At 42.8% G+C, this 20,412-nt stretch overlaps 2 protein-coding genes across 26 annotated transcripts in view; one reads left to right on the top strand and one right to left on the bottom strand.

Annotated features, from left to right (window-relative positions):
• The window catches only part of LOC108002841 (otolith matrix protein OMM-64), a 49,052-nt gene extending 31,794 nt beyond the window's left edge, over positions 1–17,258 (top strand). For 2 of the 25 annotated variants that reach the window (XM_017064763.3, XM_062071592.1), the window contains 7 exons: positions 921–1,004; positions 1,225–1,308; positions 2,507–2,563; positions 13,693–13,818; positions 14,332–14,392; positions 14,470–15,770; positions 15,851–17,258. In XM_017064763.3, the coding sequence (XP_016920252.2) occupies positions 921–1,004; positions 1,225–1,308; positions 2,507–2,563; positions 13,693–13,818; positions 14,332–14,392; positions 14,470–15,770; positions 15,851–16,273 (2,136 nt within the window). In that variant the 3' untranslated portion in view covers positions 16,274–17,258. Of the gene's footprint in view, positions 1–920; positions 1,005–1,224; positions 1,309–2,506; positions 2,564–2,643; positions 12,760–13,425; positions 13,573–13,692; positions 13,819–14,331; positions 14,393–14,469; positions 15,771–15,850 lie in introns of those variants that run through there. The other 23 variants (XM_017064765.3, XM_062071594.1, XM_017064768.3 and 20 more) reach the window with 20 other exon arrangements.
• Positions 17,259–17,927: 669 nt separating this feature from the next.
• On the bottom strand, positions 17,928–20,402 carry LOC108002875 (glucosidase 2 subunit beta). The gene is made up of 2 exons (XM_017064838.3): positions 19,505–20,402; positions 17,928–19,434 (listed from the first exon to the last, which is right to left on the bottom strand). The coding sequence occupies exons 1-2, from the start codon at positions 20,400–20,402 to the stop codon at positions 18,752–18,754; spliced, it is 1,581 nt and encodes a 526-aa protein (XP_016920327.1). The 3' UTR covers positions 17,928–18,751.
• Positions 20,403–20,412: the final 10 nt, after the last annotated feature.

Raw genomic sequence — 20,412 nt, 5'->3', positions numbered from 1 at the left:
TGAAGCGAGCGTGACACGGTGAGCGGAAAATCGAGGGAGGCGAAGTGGTTTCGATTTGTGGTGGTCGCGTATATTACTCTCCTTCTTTTCGAGCATGTTGTTCACGAAACCGTTGATGGATTCGATTGAATATCGAGAATGAACGTTGATTCCAGCCAGATTTATAACTCGCTTATAAAATCTTAATAGAGATCAATCTAAATCTATCACATTTTTCACGTTCTTATAAAAGGAAGCTGTATAAATAGTATAAATTATATGTAAATTTAGAAAGAATTTTTCAATTCAAGAGTTGCGATTTCTCTCTCGTCCAATCGATAAAAACATTGAGTTATAAAAAAAATTTTTCGATTTAAGAAGAATCGTTCTTAATCACGTTACGTTGGAAACAGGTTCGCATGAGTGGAGTGACTAACAGCCGGATAAACGGAATTCATGTGAACGGGACTTGTAGACTACGTGGAAGCATTGATAAATCGTACTCGTCCATTTTCATTCATCGATTCCGATTGTTTACGTTCCTCGATTTATTTATACATACAATCGCCTGTATTTATTTATTTACATTTCCTTTGTTTACTCACTTTCCTTTATTTATTTACATTTTCTCACAGCTACAGTTACCTCTTTATAACCCCTCCCCCCCCTTTATTTACATGCGGGAAGGTCAAATTAACGTTCGATCCGAGAGGAGCGACGATAAAATTTTTTCGCGCGGCGAAACAATGCTCGGCCGGGATCAAGGTTTAGAAACGTTGTTGTTGAATCGATCTCCTCGCGCGAGAGGGGAAAAAGCGGCTGCGGTTCCGTTCTGATAGGCGAGGAAAGTCACGGATTTGTTTTCGAGGAAAAGCGCGCGACACACTGGAAAGAGCGGTCTCTCGTGACCACGGTGTCCCATTTCTCCCTTTATTTTGCAGCGAAGGCAAACGAGGAAGAGCAACGAGATCGAGCACAAGGAGTACAATCTACACGTCGTGCAGAGTCACAGGATATCCTTTCGGGTAATTTCTCTTCAGAATTTTCCTTCGATCGAGCAATTTTTTTTTTTTTCTTAAAATTAAAATTTTCCAAACTATATTATATTATATTATATTTCGTCACGTTCGTTTTATACGCAAAGGCAATTTCGGTATCGGGAAAATGTAGGTCGCAGAGACGACAATTGAACGGGTAACATTTGTGTAAGGATAATTGCCGAGCGTGTATGCTGTTCATTTGCAGGTGCTCGAGCAAATAAAGACGGTCATAGAGAACCAGAATCAGCTAGTCTCGGCCGCATCATCGGATTCCGCGAGCGTCGTGCACGTAAGTATCGAGACTCTTTGCCGAGTATCGGATTTTTCATATCCAGAAGAGGAAAGAAAATAAGAAAGGGGAAAAAAGATGAAAAAAGAAGGGTCTGAGAAGTTTTACTTCGTTCGTCGACCTCGTTCGGGAGATTTTTTTTTCCTCTAACTTTTTTATCTCCCGAAAAATGTAAAATCGGGGAGAAGTACAAATGCAACGGAATATATACGAAGATAAAGCGCGAGAAAAAAATATATCGAGACTTTGGAACGATTCTTCTTAATTGTTTTCTTAAAAATTTTACTTTTATCGCTTTTTCCAATTTTCCTCTATCTCGACGTTATCTCGACTCTTGAAACAATAACTTGATAGCGCGATAACAGAGAATTGAGAGAAGAGATAGTTGGATAGTTTAATTAAAAAAAAAAAAAGAAAAAGAAAAAAAGAAGAAAGAAAGAATTTGTCGATACAACGGATTAGATTCCGCGTTGCAGTGTTGTTTGCTAGCTGTCATATGTCGCGTCATGCGCCGTTTTTGCGTTTCAGGCTGTCGGTAAACGTTATCAGCAGGAAACCGCCGAGCTAAGATAGCAACGATGAACACTTTTCGTTCCTAGTATCGGTGTGATCGCGCAGCACTTTGCTACGGTTCGGTGATTAGTCGCGTACGCGATGCGCGCCCGTCAACTCGCCGCCGATATTATCCGACACTCGGGGAAGAATTCGCTCCCGTTTCGGTTTCTCTCTCGGCCGACATCGAATATGAAACGTTGACACGCGCAGGATCGGGTAGAGGATAGACATGGCCGAAAAGAGATACAGGTCGTTGAGGAAATTGTTCGACAAAGTGTCGATTCTAACGTCGGTTATCTCGAAATTTCGCAAGATATCGACGGTAAGAAGGAAGCGCTCCTCGTCGTCATCAGTGGGGAAAAAACTTTCTCTCTATCCGCTGCGAGTTTCAAAGATACGTTCTCGTGTCTCGGTGACTTGTTATTAGTTACTTTCATTCGTTGCGTCACTTCCATTTACGTTCATGACATCGATATATATATATATATATATGTATACAATATGTGTCGAGATTCTGTTATTTTTTCCGTTGATAAGTTTGATAAATTTTCTTGTTATTCGATAGATAGATGTAACGGGGGATCGCGATTGTTTTCTCGTTGCGAACCGAGAGGTTAATTTCCGGTTTTCTCTCGATTTTCAGAATCGTTTCGGCCACGAGAAGCAGGAGAGAAAAGAAGAGGAGGAGAATCAAGCTAAGGTGAGTCCTCTTTAATCTCCAGAGATCTCCGCCGGTCCCCGCCACCACTCCCGCCATTCGTCTTAATTTCGAGGCTGAGAGGGGAGGGGAACATTGAATATTCCGCTAATGGTCGAATAAATCAGCATTAAGGGGTGGGCGAACTTGTGCGGGCAACAGGTGGCGAATTGGTGACCGATGGAGGTCCGTTGATTTTTCTGCTTTTTCAATGTTTTTCATCGTGCGACGCCAACGACTCGGAAAAACGATTGCATCGATCGCGCGCCCGACGTTCCGAATGGCTAGGTTTTACGTGGAAACGAATCGAGAGCTTGGAAGATGGGAAAGATGGCTCGCGTTCCATTAACGGGAATTTTTAAGTGCGAAAACGAAGACTGTAAAATTATAGGGGAGAGGAAAGAGAAAGAGAGTATCCGGTGTTTCTCGCTGTTTGCGCGAACGGAATAAAATCGTTCCCGCAAAAGAAGTCACAGCGCTGACAAGAGTGTATTTCGTCCCTTTTACGGCCGCGTTCTCCTTGTTCCGCGCTTCTCTCTCACGTTGGACTTGCTCCGCTTCTACGGCGTGGAACACCGCTATTATTTCCGCCTGTACCATCGCGAATCTCTGCTAGCCGCTTTTATTGTCTGGCTCGCGACACACGACAAACCGTTAAAACAATGCCCGGTCTACCCGCATATAAATCGAACCACCGACCGCCTACTCCGCGGAAAACGCTTCCACGAACGTGTTCCGCGTTGAAAGAAGTGGGTTATTCTTTATCCGATTCAGCCGTTTACTTTTTAAGCTGCCCGCTCGTAATGCTAGCCTACATATCTGCTAGCCATTTAAAGCGTCGCAACGTGTTGCGTGTGATGCGGAGGCTTAGAGAGAGAGAAAGAGAAAGAGAAAAAATCGCAAATGAAAAAGAAAAAGTTTCGGTATGAATCATTCTAGGTTAAGAATTCGAAGATACGTTGAAACCGGCTAGTATTATATATAGAGGTACGTGTACTAAAGAATTATAAACAGTCGTTTAGAATAGAAAAAAAGAAAAATATATTCGAGAGTGAGCGCACTGTGAATAGGACAGTGTACAAGAGCGACGCGATATAACGTTTACCGTTACTTGGCCCGAACAACACTCGTTACAGCAAGGATGGAACCATCGAATGCTTCGAGTTGTGGTTCTCTGTGTGTTAACTCGCTTTCGGTTCATTGGAAAAATCGAGAGAACAGCCACGGCACTGTCACAGCTGGTAAAGTTGTTTTCTTTCGATCGTGTTTGCAATTACGATGACTAATTGCACTTGTTGTCACGCGTTACAGATTTACATTTATATTCGCGACACACCACACGTGCAAATAAATTTCATTATTCTAATGAAATTCCTAGCACGACCTCGCTTGTAATCAGTTGATATAAATTTCATTTTTTTTTCATATGGAGTGCTTTTAAATCTAGAAATTTGCATAATATTTACATATATTCGTAAGATAACTTCAATTTTCGAAATTTAAATTTGGTAATCGTTATCGAACAGATTTGTTAATGTCTGAATGACATCTGGCGTTATTCTCCGTACATCTTGCACGTTATCGAACGAAAGCATGGTAATTTGATCCAAACGTTAAGTAGATACGGTCGGTAAAGTGGAGTGAACCGTTGCTAACGCAGAACGTTACCAAATGAGTAATGGCAATTCCTGTCGGTAAAATAAATCTGTAGATAGTACAGTTTCCTGTCAAATATCTTAACACGCACCTGCAATAATACGATATCGATACGAACACCTGATGAATGTTTGTTAACATTCTCGGTGACTACGACTCGTCGTTATTTATCGTATATTTACAATTGTAATCGTACCAGTTCTTTTTTTATGAGATTTTATAGTTTAAAACGAATCATTGCGTTCAAGAGTTAGATAGACGTTTAAAATTAGCTGACCGATTCGTAGCTCGCGAAAAGGAACTTTCTTTGTCCGTTACGTAAAAAGGCTTATATACTCTGGCTTCGTTTCGACAAGTGAACGTTTGTTGTGAAACTAGAAAATATTTAGATTTTAATTTTTTATCGCCATTTAACTCGATCGCGTAAAAATTTAACTTTACCTTTATCTCTGGCATCCTTTCACAACAAAGATATTATTATTTCTCAAAACTTTTTAAAAGTTTTAATTTTTTCTTTTAATTAAAAAAATGTACACCGTAACTTTATTCGAAGTTCAATAATTCAAAAATTCTAATAAATCTCGCGTTCTCGTAATTATTTAAGAATCGATCCATAATTGACGGATGATTTATCGCATATTCAAGCAAGGCATTTATAATCGAGCTTGGCACGAGTCCGTAAGCCAGTTTGGTATTTGCGTGGCATTTATTCTACTGCGTTTTGCTCTCGTCACGAAATACCAGCAAGGCCGGCGGCGAATCCTTACAAATCCTCGCGAAGGATTGCCGTACCGTTAACTTATTCGATGAATAAAATCTCCACCTCTTTGTTTATCCAATAAAACTGCTCGCGTATCGAAATACTCGCTCTTATTTACGAAAACAAGGATCCTCGTCGAAAACATTGCTCCCCCGAATTTCTACTTTCCATCGTGCTTTCCCTCGAAAATTCTATCGTCATCGAAACCGCATTTTACGAAGGCATTGCACGACTCGTCATTGCGACAAAATATTCCGCAAAATTCACGCTGGTCTCGACGACGTACCGAGATTACGGAATCACGATCGCGATTCGTAATCCGGAACGATCACGAGACTTCCTATTGAAACATTTGTTACTGCAAAAGGAGAAGGGGGGAGGGGAAAAGAAAAAAGACAAAAAACGAAAAAAAATATTGAATCGATTTGGTCGTGGAAAGGATCAAAGCGACGAAAAAGAAATGATTAGGATAGGTCAGTGACGACAAAGGAGAAGAAAATAAAAAATGTAACGGCCGAGCATCCTGAATCGAATCACGTTTCTTCGAAGATAAGACCGTTTGCTTTCTAAACATCGGTGGTTGAAGCAACGTGGAAAGACCGATCCTCTGCTACGTTTTCTGCAGTGTCGAAACGTTTTGTCAGAACGAAGTGAATGTCTAGGTAAGAGGACAGACCGAATGGAAGTGGGAGCTTTCGTGTCGCGGTTCGGCTGGAAGCGAACAGCTGGCGAGCTGGCAAGATTGGTAGCACCGTTACCGCGTTCGCTTGTTCGATTCCTCCTCGTAGATCAATCTCCTCGATCGTACATCGTCCCTCTTTTTCTCTTGTCAGGGGTCATTAGTCCTCAGTGGCGTACACATTTTACCTCGCGTACGAGACTATCCTTTCTTTTTTTTTTTTTTTGTATATTACGGACTTGATTATCATATACTCGACATTCGGACGCGAAATAAATACTGCCGATACGAAAATATGAAAATAATTTTATTCGGTATACGTAAATACGTACGACGATAATTACTTTTTTTTACTAATATACAATTTTTCACGATGCACTCGAATATAATTCATACATAAAAATTCGAAATCTAACTGTATTCGCGCGTAAAAATTTAACAATAGAATCGATCAATTATCAATAACAACGATCGAGGAAAAAAAGAAAAAAAAATGTAATTCGAACGTAATCGTGGAAACAAGGATTCGTGCTGTGGTGCCCGATCGCGCGATTACGTCCCTGTCACCTGTGCTACCTCCACGACCGGCATTACCACTTCTTCTCGCCGAAAGTCACCGAGCCGAGGAGGAAGAGTCGCCGCCGCGAGCGGCCAGTACGAAACGACGTGTTTTCCGCGCGCGACACGCGTATATTTTTCTCTTTTTCTTTTTCTCCTCCCTCCCCCCCTCTCTTCGATCCCTTCTGGGTCGAAGCGAAGGGCTTCCCTCGCCTAGTTCGCTACGATCGATCGTGGCGACACGAAGGTCGAGGCGGCTTCAGTTGGAAAGCGGCGCTTCTACGCGATGGTGAACCGGATTCGCGACCACGTTGGCCCCATCGCCAAGCCCGATGTAGTTTTTCCATTGTGATCGCTGGTCCAATCACACGATCACTGGAAATATCGCGATAAATATTCTCGGTGGTGGATCCCGGTGGTGCATATATGATAGCTTCGTTCTTGTTTCCGTGTATTTTCATCAGATTTTCGATAATGGTATTATTTTTGCGAGAAGAAGTTTGCGGTAAGAGGACAAGTGTAAAGGCGTAAATTCCACGTAAGATTCCACGTAAGAAGAAAGTTTTGATATCTCTTTGAAGATAATCTTCCCTCGCCTGCTCCACGATTATCAAACCGTTTCGATAAGTTCTGTTTTCCTCGTTTATTTTGCACGCTGCCAATCGGTTTCTTTATCGACCGATAAAGAAAAAAAAAACGAAAAAAAAGAACAAAAACAAACAAATCCATTAATCTTGGCTCGATTGGAAAAACGAGAATTATAGGGAAATCTTGTTCGCGAATTCGAATTCGAAGTCTCGACCTCCTCAATCCCATCTCTCGCGAACCGAACCACGAACGTACCGCCGTTTCCTACCCACCGATTCAATGGCCGTTTTAGAAAGCGGAATAGGTGATTCGGGATAGAGACAATTCGCGATTGTATTCCGAGTGTTATCCGGGTGTAGTCGAACGTTGCATCCCGCGTGCAGGGGTCAGGAACAGGAGCCAAGTAGAGGGGTGCAACGCGTTTGGCAATCAGAGCGCATCGATCGGTTAATTCCAGAGCCGGATAAACGACTCTCGGTGTCGGTACGAGCCGACGATGGAAATTAGCATGCCTCCACGACCACATTCGTCGTTACTTCCTTTTCCTTCGCTTCAGTAAACGTACGCGCTCGATGGAACGAGCCGCAATGTTGCCTCTCTTTTTTTTTTTTTTATATTTTGTAACAGTAGATACGCGAGTTTTTTTTTTTTCTCTCACTCTTTCTCTTCCTCTTCCTCTTCCTTCCTCCCCCCTCTGTTTGAGCGAACGTTTCGTATCATTCCATGTCATCTCGTTTTTCGATTTTTCGACGAGGAAGACAATCGTGATCGTAATAGGAGGATCTCGCCCCATTTCGTTATTTTTGTCGGGTTGAAGCTCGTCGGTTCCGTGGAAGGAGAACGAGACGTTCGATCATAGGCGAAACGTGTCGTTGACTTCACGGTGTATACTCGGGCTCCGCTTGCCTCGTCCAGTCGCGATTTAAATATTTATAAGAGCGCGGAACACGGATTCGCTTTACGGGTCGTTCGTATGAAACGATACGTTCGCTCCAATTCTTCTTCTTTTCGCGATATCTTTGGAATCGCAAAAAAAAAAAAAAAAAGAAAAAAGAAAAAGAAAACGTACGAGTTCGACCGAGTGGAATTATACATTCGTTACGCGTAAAAAGAGAACTTCGAAAAAGAATGTTCATCGATCATCGTGAATAGGAGATTGAAATATTTCGTGAAAGGCTGGATCCGGTCGTTTGAAGAGATGTAATGAAAGGTATAGGATGTCGAAAAGCGAAGAAATAAACCATCTCGTTAACGAACGATGTAGAGAAAGAGAGAAAGAAATTCGTGGCTGTTTCGCCGAATCGAAAAAAACTGTTTTCCTTCTGCGCGTTGAAAGTGACTTTGTATGTACGTTTCGCTGGACTTCTCGCGTCTAGCGAAAAACGAGACGACCGCCGCTCGGGCAACAGACTGAAATATAAAACTGGTTGTACGATTTTTCGTCGCGTATCTCACGTTACCCGTTGCGTCGATCCTCGTCGATCGATCTTTCCATTCTTTTCGATTCACTTTCCCGTGACGAGCTACGGATGCCTATTCAACGAGATCACATCCGAAAAAAATTCGATAACGAATTTTTCCGTCACCGGCGATAATCGTTCGAACGAAAATAAATCATTTCTTTGATCGATCGCGATCGATTTATCGTATGCGTTTACGATAAACGGAAGTTTTTACGATAAATTACATTATTATCGGTACAGTATCGCGCGTGAAATCGATCGTTAACGTCCGTACTTACTTTTAATGCCCTTCTTCTCGCGTCTGATAGGTGAAACGATATATATTTACGAAATAATTGTTCTTGATACATATATTCGTTTTAATCGAGCATTAAATGTCGTTTTCTTTCCATAATACGCGGAGGGGCTCGACGCTGAAGAAATCGATGCCTCTTCTCGTCTCGGAGAGAATCTGAGACGACTTTTCGAAAAAAAAAATTATTCTCTTTCCCTGGCCAATCAAAAATTTCCCATCGTCTCGCGATTCCATTGGGAATCGAGGTTGAGGAGAAAAAGTTGGATTTATTTTCTTCGGATCAAAGATTGTTGCGGTCTTGGTAATTGATCTTTGCCTCTTCCCCTGTATCAAAGATTTCTGCGGTAAAGAAAATTAAGTTTCAAGTTCGAGCAGGAGGGAAGAAGCTCGCTTCGAGGATCGAAGCCTCGGGCGCGTTAGAGGGGAAACGGAAGAGGAAGAGGGGAGGTCGAAAAAAAAGAAAGAAAAAGAAAAAAGAGTCCGGCGCGCAATTAGCCGGTCGGTGTGACGAAACCGCTTCTCGTCTCGGCTCGGCTCGGCCTCGTGAGAACTAGGCGAGCCTCGAGTCGTATTCCGCGCGCGTGTCACTACACGCCGGGCGAGTTCTCTTTCGCTCGAAACGAGTTCTTGAGGACGCGCTCGCGGCGTGACGGAGGTCGCGAGAAGAAAGGGAAGAAAACCACGGTGCAACCGGTAATCGCTCGCGGATAAGTGCCGGTTGCTCCTCCTTTCGACCCGCTTGTCCTCTCGAATCACGCATCCTCGTGATTACAGTTTTCGATCGTTCCTCTCTCCATTCTCCGCGCTCGTTTTTTCCATCTCGAACAAGGCTCGCATTATCTTTGCGACACAGCGCATATTCCCTCAAATAAAACACCGATACACGCGGATTGTTAATCGCTGGATACTGATATGATCCAGCTTATAAGATAAATTGTTATTTTCTCTCGTGTAATGATACGAGACAATTTTCTAAGAAGAAGAGAAAGGAAGGTGATGTCGTAACGCGTGAATAACGATCCAAGTACAGCGTGCGATCGAGACGGTTCGTCTATTAATTCTCGATTGTAACGTAAAATTGGTAGAAACGAACGCAGGTGAAACCATCCAACGTCCACGTTCCCGATTCGTCGCGGTATGATGCATTTTCACGCGAGCCGCGGATCATTTTCGTGCCTCCCCCCTCCCTCCCCTCCTCTTCGCCTCGTTTACTCTCTTTCCGCGTATTTTTTTCCCTCCTCCCTTCTCCTCCCCTCTCGCGTCGCTCGACAATGGCACGGAAACGCGAGCGTTTCGTGTCGTGTCACGTCGTGTCGTGTCGTGTCGTGTCGTGTCGTGTCACATCCTGTTAACGAGACTCGAGAGCACGTCTCTGAACGGATCTTCTTCCTCTTAACAATAAAATCAACCACACCGTCGCGCGTTTCTTGTATACAAACAAAATTGAAAAAAAAAGTTGATACACCCCGATGGAAAGCGAACGAATTGACTCGCTAATGAGACGAAACGACGACCGTAATTGGGAGGATCATCGGGGTGAGAGGAAAAAGGAAAGAGAGAGAGAGAGAAAGAAAGAAAGAAGAGTTTTCGAGAGAAGAATCCTCGATTTGTTCGATTCGATTCGATTCGAATTCCCCCGGATTTCCCAAAATTCCAAATCGTCGAGGAATTTCCAAGCGAATTTTCAGTTGGCGCGAGCAAAAGTAACGATGGTGGAGGGGGAATGAAGCGAGAATGATGAGATACGCGCGGCAACGGGCATTGGATGGAAGAAGGCGGAGGCCGCAAGAGATCGATCCCCGATCTCTGGTGATTCCCGCGCGAGAGGAGAGATGTGGAGCGCCGATACGAGCCGAGAGCCGATCTAATCTCGCGGCTGGCCGCCGTTATCGCCAGTCTCGCGTCAACGGCCGACGGTGTATCACGCGTTCGTCCCTCGTTCGTGCCGCTAATTCCATTCGATCGAAATCGCGAGAAATTGTCGGGCCGAAACACGCGACGTTTCCACGGTGCTCGATAAATAAAATACGCGGTTTGATCGATAATCACCGTGGAGACGAGCGATAAACTTGAACGACTCGACTTGTTCGTCGCCCCTCTTCCAGGATCGAGCCTCGAAATCGGTTCGACAAATTTGAACTTGTTCGTTATTGAATCCTCTTGTTGTGCGGGGAGGAGAGTTTCTTTCTTCTTTTTTTTTGTTTGCAGGATAACAGTGGTATTGTTAATTCGTTGAGGAAGGAAAAAAGGTAGTAACCTTGATCGATCGATCGATCCCAATTAGGGAAATACGAAAAGTAGACTGCGTTGATTCATCGACGCGAAAGAAGGTAACGTGTTATCGATTGATGACGCACAGTTCTTCCACGCTCTTCCGATATTATTAAATTTTCGTCCGAGGATTTTTTCCGTTCTAAAGAGTTTTAAAGTTTCTCCAAGCCGTGGCGGATGCCGCGTTGTCCGGCTCGCGTTTTATTAAACGCGATTGCGCAACGCCGTCCGAGTTTTCTTTCGCCACGGTGTGCCCCGACGTCACTTTCTCTTCTCTCGTGGAAAATTATTACGTTCCGCAATTTCCGCCGGACCCGCGGCGCGCCAACCAACGCGCGTATCCGGTTGGAATGCAAACGGACGGATCGTGCAGGTGGTAGAGGTGTGACCGAGCGCTGTGAAACACCGCCGATTTTGCAATAACAAACGATCGAACGTGTTGCTGCCGAGCGAAACGTAGTTTCAAACGTAGCTTGAAAATCCCGCCAATCTTCTTCTATTCGCTTCTTCACACCTGTATTCGAAGATATTTCGATTTTGAGCTTCCAAAATTATTTATTGGAAACACGAGACCTTCTCTTTTTCGCCTTTGAAAAGCATAGATAATTTTTAATTTGATACGAATCGATAGGAAATTATCGTAAACAAATTAATGGAATTAATTTTATTTCGTTGAAAACTTGTCCGATCCGATTTTCTCGCGCGAAATATTCTCTTATCGATAAGTCAGAAAGTTCTAATCCACATTTTTCTTCTCGTCGATTAAATCGAACGAAAGGAAAACTCTCTCGCGAAGGAGTTTTTTTGCAGCGGTAGAAGCGTTCGATCCGCGATTCGAGGAGAGGTGTTGGGTAAACACCGTGGGCGCCCCGACGTGGGCACGTCATTGGCCTGGATTTTGCCTAGAAAACTTACCTCGATCGATGATTCTAATCCAATAACCGCGACAAAGGAAAAAAAAGACGCAGCCATTTCCAAAGGTTGCATCATTCGTAACAGCAACAGAACGAAACAGGGCCTCGCTACGATACGAGATCGCCTTTCGAACAGCGCGAAAGAATAGCACGGAAGGATAGCGTGGATAATTTCGGTCGAAAATGGTGCAGCGGATAGAGAAGGTCGCGTGGGAAAACACGGGTCCACGTGAGGTGAACAGAGGGAAAAAGGAGGACGAGACGAGGCGGTCGTGAAATCTTGAGAAAAGTGATACGCGAAAACTAGGTAGTAGTAGTTGGCTCGTCAAACGCAATTAGGAACGAGGGCGCGATTGTTCTGCCATCTATGGTCGAAGGATACGCGCGCTCTCAATGGCCGAAAGGAGAAGTGTCGTATCCTCGAATCGTTTTCGTTCAAAGGAACATCATCCACGATATATATATATATATATATGCATACATACATAGATCGGTCGTCTCTTTTATTTTCTTCTCGAGATCTCGAGGGAAGGAAGGAAATATAGGAAGGAATATTCCGTGGAAATATTGCAGAGACTTTTCCAACTTTTCTCGAGGATCCGATGTGAAGAAATTGTAATTAGGAGTTAAGGAGGGAGAATCGTGGAGAGGAAGAGAGAAGATGGTGGTGTCCCGCCGGGAGGGTAGCATATCGTCCAACATACGGGCGATAATCGAGCAGCTGAACCTGAATCCGGTGGAGAGGAGGCGGTTGATCGACCGGACGAAGCAGGACGGCGCGCGATGCGTGGTGGGGTACCACCAGGGCGTGCAGCCCGCGGCGAAGATCAGCATCGGCGTGTACGGGTGCAAGGAGAAGGTCGGTTACGAGATACCGGGCGGCGGCCCGATCAGGCGCGCAGTGTGCAGGCTCGGGCCGGATCGGTCGAGGCCCAGGCAGGAAGCGGGCCAGCGAAAGATCTTAGCCCCGATTAAGAAGGACGGCGCGGCCCGCGAGGATGCGGCGGTCGAGGAGGTAATCGATCTCGAAGGGAGAAACTTAGCCTCGATTCGGGCGGACAGACGTGTCGCCTCGCGTCGTTTCTTCTGTTTATGTTTTCGCGGATCCGTTCAGCTCTTTCTTTTCTTTTCGCGATACGTTAAGTTTATCGATTAATCTATCTATACGAATTGTATTAAAGAATAAACGTTTCAATAATTTCTCGGTAAAGAGCGTTCTGTTCTTGTCGTATAACGGAAAGTAGTGATACGTTAAGAAAAGAATCAACGTGAGAATGAAACAAATAAAACAATCCTCTTTACCTCTGTGTCGTTCAACTTGTGATTGCTTACGACGATCTCGGAGTCGGGCAAAGTTACTTCGAGTAATTATCTATTGAAATAATATTTTTTTGTAATATGTCCCGATCATTAACTATTAAATTTTTGCAAGCGAAACGACAGAGGAATCTCTACTAGCCAGAACGCTCTCCTAGCATCGTTATCCTTCTCTTCCACTCGATATCGTTTATTATTTATTTTCTCGACCGCGGTCTTATCTTACTTTTCTTACTCACCTTCTCGTCGACGAATTGGACGAGCTTTTTCGAGATTGGAAACGTACGGATCGGCGAACATTAAAAATTCCAATTGCTTGGTAATGAAGCGTCACTCAATTGAAAATCCGATCAAATCTGCGAAGGAGAAGGCGGAGGATAATGGGTTCGGATCGATAAGATCGATGAGCAAAATCGAGGATCGACCGAGACCGAAGCCGGAGAACGGGCGGACGGCGACGATCCCTCAGGCGAGCCGAGAGCGATCGGTTCGAGCTGAAGATGCGATCGAGGTAATCGATCAAGCCCCACCCCCTCCCCCGTCATTTTCACCCCTACTCACCGCTTAAACGCTTGTCACCAATTATACGAATTATGTTACATTGGACACGTTGCGTTCGTACAATGTGTAGGATAAAGGGTCGGCGAGATGTTCGACGAGGATCGAGGATCGGCAACGCTCGAAGCCGGAGACGAGGCAGAGGATCCCGCCGTTGATCAAAGACGCGATCCCACGAATCGAGGAGGAGGTGATCGAGGTAATTCCCTCCGCGTGTAAACGGTTCCTTTCCTTTTTTTCTCTTCGATATCGGGTATCGAGCAACCGATCGCTTTCGATCATCGGTTCAAGTGTGTCACCGATGTAATATCAGACTCGGTTAAGAAAGAGAAATTCGAGTAATGATCTCGCGTAGATCGTTGTACCGATCTTGTTTACCGAACGATTTGACAACACAAACGTGTGACGCGGCACAGCGCATACGTAGGGGAGGAGAAGAACGGTGGCTTTCCTCGGTGAGGAAAGAAAGAAAAGAAACGCGACGGCACCTGTAACCGGTTTCCAACGATCACGGTTAAGTGGCTGCACTTGCTCGCCCCGATAGTGGTTAATACCGTTATAACCGGCTGCCAATACACTGAACTCGAACACGGCGGAGCGCAAAGTGTCACGAATAATTCCATTTGTAACCGCTTTTTTCTTCGATCGTTGGCGTCGAACGCGAATAATAACAAAACTTTTAATTTTAACTCGTTCTCTCGTTCCCTTCCAGGGCTCAAAATCGCCCAAGGACACGGTCGATCGTGTTGTCCCTGTGGCCAAAGAGGATTTGCGTGAGTAAAAAAGAGATCGTTTAGCAATTTGAAGCGAGAAAGAATTGTGCGTAACCGAATTCTTGTTTGTGCAACAGCGGAGCTGGAGAGCGCCAGTTTGAGCCACACTGCGGCCCACCACCGAATTTCAGTCCGGCCTAAAAACCGAAGGCCTCCTAGGAGGAGCGGGTCGCAAGTGGCGAGCACGCCCACGTCGACCATCACGACGATAGCGGAGGATTCGTTGGACAGTCTGCAGACGGCGAGCGCGAACAACAGCAACGCGTCCACGCCGACGGAACCGAAGAACGTGTCGATCGGGAGGAAATCGTCGAATCGGTTGTCGCGCACGTCCGACATCTTCGAGGAGCTGGAGGCCAAGCTGCCGAGGAAGCCGCCGAGCGTGGCCTCCTTGTCTCCGGACAGCCTGGACGCGGTCGAGATGAACGACGAGCAAGAAAGCCGGGGATCGATCGCGAGGAAATCGTCGAACCGCACGCCAAAGAATACGGAGATGTTCGAGGAGCTGGAAACGAAGCTGCCTAGAAGAAGATCCGCCTCGAACAGATCGTCCAAGTCGCCGGACAGTTTGGAGGCGGCCAACGGTTGGTTCTCCAAGTCGACGGAGGGCTTCGAGAAGTTGATGGAGTACGAGGAGGTGAAACCCGTGACGCGGAGGCTGCTCGGCCCGATCTCGAAATCGACCGACCGCGTGTCCAAGTCCTCCGACAGCTTGGAAGCCATAGAGGCGTTGACCAGCGACGAGTCGATCGAGCGTAGAAGAAGCAGCTTCGAGCTGCGCGCCCGCAGATCCTCCAAGAAGATGTCCAAGTCGTCGGAAAGTTTCGAGATGTTGGAGCAGATCGGTACGGAGGGCGTTGTCCAAGAACTTCAGAAGAGGAGCAGCATCTCGGACATGAATCTGTCTCGGGGGAGAAGGTTGTCGAAGAGCATCTCGAAATCGTCGGAGGATTTCGAGAGAATCGAGATAAGCGAGTCGAAAGAGGAGGACGCGAGGGAGAGTTTGGGCAAGTGTAGCAGAAGATCGTCGAAACGGATGTCGTCCGAAAGCTCTGATAATTTGGATTCGGAGGACAGATTGGAGAACAGAAGGATGAGAAGGGCGCCGAAAAGGATACCGAGCACGAGCTACGTGGATATCGTTCCGATGGACGACCAGGAGGAGGAGAAGAGAGCGGTCACGGGGCAGAGGAAACCGTGCAGACTTCAAAAATCGTCCGAGAGTTCGGAGCTAGGCAGCACGGATACTTTAGATTCCGAGAGGAGGAACAAGTCGTCCGAGAGTACCGAAACTTTGGACAGCTTGGAGAGAGATTTGGATCAGGATAGGAAACAGGAAGATCTTACGGACACCGTTGCGGATAGACGCGAGAAGAACGTAAGATTTTATGGATAAATAAATTTTCGAGTGTTCTAATTTTGAAATGTTCGAGACGTAAAATTTGTTTCCGTTTTCAGGATCCTTGGACCAATAAATCCCTGATGATGTCACATTCGGATCAAATGGCGGATAATAATACCGAAGACTCTAAACCGTTGATCTCGCCTGATAAATTCTACTGGCGTCAATCGTCGGAATCGAAGGAGAACATCGATATCCATCAGCTGCTAGCCATCACTATAGTTACCAGAATGGCCGACAACGGCAACAATCAACGAAGCTCTGTGATTTATCCTAAGAAAAAGCAACAAATCACCACGTCGCAGCCTACCTCGCCAGTCGCTAAGCAGGAAGACAACAAGATGATTTTTGACAATCTCCTCGTTAGCAAGAATGACGAGGATTTACAAAATATGTTAAACGGTAATATATCCGAAGTGTCTACGGATACCAAGAGTTTCAAGGAGAAGCTAATCATGTTCGAGAAACTCGGAAAATAAACATTACACGCATTCACACGTATCAACAGATTTGATTCATTTTGGAAGACGAATAGAAAAAGAATCGATGCGGTTAAAAAAATGATCAGAATTATATAGAGTCCCCTTTTCTGTAAACTTTTTTATATCTGGATTTTATTTGTAGACTGAATGAACCTGTGGAAATAATAACGAACGAAGATGTGTTCGACTGGTTAAAACTACGTAAGATGGACAATAATATGAAAATTATTTACCTTAAATTTTTATAACGTTTTTCATGAAACATGTCTTCGTTTCAAACTTGTAAACTTGAACAAAAGTAAAGGAAAGAAACAGAAGTGGAAAATTATCGGAATCGATATGTAAAAAGAAAAAAAAGAAAAAAAAAAATTTAAGTTCGCCTGTGGCGAGAAAGTTGTAAGGTTAAACGTGTTTAAACGTAACTAGCTGTAATTATTTGCGATTCGTGTGTTATTTAACTTCTTCCGTTGCAATCGTATTTTGTTTTTTTCTTCTTTTCTTAACAAACTTCACATACACGATAAGATAGCCGATCATACAAAAAAATGCAGTATTAGGTGGTGCGCGATATCGCAAAGCAATATACTCGCGCGTCGTGCTTACAAATTCTTCTCGTGTTAGGAGTTAGTGTTTCTTGTTGTACAGTAGTTTAGAGACGCCAATAAATGTCGTGTTTCGTTCCACTGTGTAAATACAAAGAAGAAAACCCCGTTACAGAATTAGACACGATCGCGAACGAAAGAATACGAATTTAAAGAATATAAAAAAGAGAATAGATAAAAATAGCGTCGACACGTATTTACAAAGTGTTTAATGGCCAGGCGAGCCATAAAACAAACACAGGGTATGTTGTTAGACAAAAACATAGTTCGAAATTATTCATATCTAGAGACGTTATGGTAATCTTTGGAAATTGCTGTCTTTCCATACTGATGTAACAATTTTTACGTCGTTAAAAGTAATTCGTTTGAAAAATCAAAAATGTTTCTAATGTTTACTTTCTTTTTTTTTTTTTGTATTTTCAGTACACGATAAACGATTTTAATTTGATTTTTTTAATTAAAATTTAATTTTTGATTATTTACTATTGAAATGATCAAAAATTCCACGTTGAGATGAAAAAAAATCATGACTTTTTGTATGTGTACGTTTAAAAAAAATAATGGTTCATCGTAGGGTGAAGAAAAGACGTTAAAGTGTATCGTCTCTGTCACGTAACACCGCGTGAAAGACAAGATACTTCTTTCCAGTCTTTTAAGTGCCTTAACGAAAAAGTAAGTATTAGGGAATCGACTGGTTGCAAACATTGTTGGATAAATCAGAAACTCACTTTCCTGTCTCTTGATCACATCCCTTTTTTAGTTTTCTAGCCGATCATAAACGTCTCAAATCCCAAAAAATATGCATAGATTGTTAGATTAATAAAAATATAAATAGAGAATTGAATTAATATGTAAGAATTCTCTAAAAACGAATAAGAATTCGCATAATTAAAAAAAATATATAAATAAATAAATATATATACACACGTGTATATATTTATATTTGTATATATCTATATATACATATATATATTTATATATGTATGTATATATATACATATAATACAGAAAGATCACCCGTTTTAATGTAAATAAAGCTGCCATCGTAATTACAGTTCGACAACAAAATTTTTTTTCTCTTTATTAAACCTGCATTCCAATGCGCCAATCACGGACACATATCCTTAAAAAATTACAAAATACCTCGACACACTAAATACATTATCTACTTTACAGTGGCAATTTATGAATTTTCTTTCAACATTCCTGCATGAGTGTGTATGTATATATAGGTGAGTGTACAAATGAATTTTTCAGTTCATTTTTTTTTTTTTTTTTTCCTAAGAATTTGTAGACGAAAAGAATTGATCGCTCGATCGCGTGGTGACCTAACGACGAATGAAACAATTCAGGTCATTTTATTCCGATCTGATTTCATAAAAATTCATCTCGTACAAAAAGAGGAATGTATAACAGTGACACGATATTGGCAATGACCATGTAACAACAATTTCTTATTCACTTATCACGAATATTAAAATGTCTCTCTCTACTATTTAAGCAAACTGAGCTCGTCGATAACTCACGATCGCGTTATCGGCTACGAATTCCGTTTGTTTAGTATACAAGTACAACGACGAGAAAATTCTAATGCAAGGACGAATAATCAATCACAGATTCGATGTTTCGTGACATTATTATTACATAATGCGCAAGAGATAATTATGAGTTTCATTTGTTTACGACAGCGAAAAATGATGTGTAAACACGCGATTGTTATAACGTTTTACGTTAAAATTTAATGTTCGAAAAACGAACTAGATGAATCGATGTGATCATTATTTATCCTTGCTATTTTTTTATTATTATATCTTATATTTCAATTTCATCGCGTATTTAGTATTAAATTTCGCGCGTTTATGAGATATGAAATTTATAATTCGTCGTGTGCATTAGCGGATTCCAGGCTGAGATTGCATACAGCTGGCGTGGAAAATTCCATAGCGTATTCGCATCGACTAGGTTCTGTCACTGAGACTAGTTTATTTTCTTTACCACAGCTTAAATTGACCATTGTAGAACGCGCAGGACCATTCCAACAACTAAGTCCTCGATCATACTTCATCTTGAAATACTTTTGACCTTCCGGTCCGCTCCAATCGTTCCAGTGACCTAAGGTAACGTCATTGCCACCAGATTCCGATCTTTGCGTCGCTTTTACAAACATACACAAAGTATAGATATATTCCACATTTCTAAACTCGAAACATTCACCATCCAAAGGAGCGAATTCATGCTCCACACCAAAGTCACGATTTAATTTTTCTTCGTACTTTTTGATTTCCAATAATAAGTCATTTACAGATCTTTCTGCTGCTTGGAAATTTTCACGAGCAACTGTTGCTTCATCGATTAGAGCTTGAGTTTCTTCGTCATATTGCACTTGAGGTTCTTCAGGTTTTTTCTGTTCTTCATCCGTTACTTCTTCTGCCTCTGTACCGTCATTTTCATCTTTCTCTTGCTCAGATCTATCTTCTATTGGTTCATGAATATTTTCTCCTCCTTCTTCTTCTTCCTCTCCTTCTTCTTCTTTTTGCTCTGCTGGCTTAAACATACCTAAAATGAAATATTAATATAATATATGTTTTAAGCTGAAAATAAAATGAATTTCTAAATAACAATTTACCTTGTTCTAACATTAAAAAAGGTTTGATATTTGCCCATGCTGTATCCATGAATTCTTGAAGATTGATTTCTTTCTGGTTATTTAAAAAAAACATTGCCTCTTCTTCACTTACAATTCCATTCCGATCTTTATCAAATGTCACTCTAGTTTGAAGTTCTGCAACTGTTATAGTACCACTATTATCAGAGTCTAATAATTTAAAATAATCCTCGGCATCTGATTCGTGTAATTCTTCTTCCTCTTCTCCTTCTTCCTGAGCTGGTTGCTCAGATTCAATTGTCTTATATTTTTCTAAAGCAGCACTTTCTCGTTCTTCTGCTTGAGTTTTCAATAATTCTTTCTCTTTCTTCACACGTTCTGCTTCTTCATAATCAGCACGTAATTTAACTAATTGTGCCTGATAATCTGTCTTCAATTGTTTACCCTTGGTAATCATTTCCATTCTTATCTTATTTCCTTCCCTGATTAATTCTTCTGCCTTTTGTTGTTCCAACCTAGCTTCTTTTCCAAGTTCATTACAATTATTTGGACATTCTTTACCCGAGTTATATTCATCACTGGCATCGCAACAATCGCAAACACCATCATTTACCCAGGTGGATGGTATATAACGTGGCTTATGACCGGAATTTTCACAATAAAATGAACCGTTGGTGCAGGCAGATGTACCAGGTTCATCACTGCCATCGGCACAATCACAATAGTTATCGTTTACGCGTGAAAATGGTATTAATAGGCTTCCATCAAGGCACTGGAAGTCACGATCTGATGAATAAAGTGAACTTTTTGCGATAGGTATGCCACGAATTTGTAACACCTTGGAACCGGCGACGTGGCCCAATGGAATCAACAGATTAACCGATAGAAAAAATATCAGGTATATTCCACAACTATTCATTGTTATTTCT

Source organism: Apis cerana, linkage group LG2, assembly GCF_029169275.1.
Source record: "Apis cerana isolate GH-2021 linkage group LG2, AcerK_1.0, whole genome shotgun sequence".
Lineage (NCBI taxonomy): Eukaryota > Metazoa > Arthropoda > Insecta > Hymenoptera > Apidae > Apis > Apis cerana.
Note: the sequence above shows the minus strand (reverse complement) of the source record. Positions and strands in the feature narration are given on the sequence as shown.

Coding starts and splice junctions, on each gene's coding strand:
- LOC108002875 (XM_017064838.3), bottom strand. CDS start 20,402: ATGAATAGTTGTGGAATATACCTGATATTTTTTCTATCGGTTAATCTG. Junction 19,435..19,504: donor TTTTTTAATGTTAGAACAAG/GTAAATTGTTAT, acceptor ATTTCATTTTAG/GTATGTTTAAGCCAGCAGAG.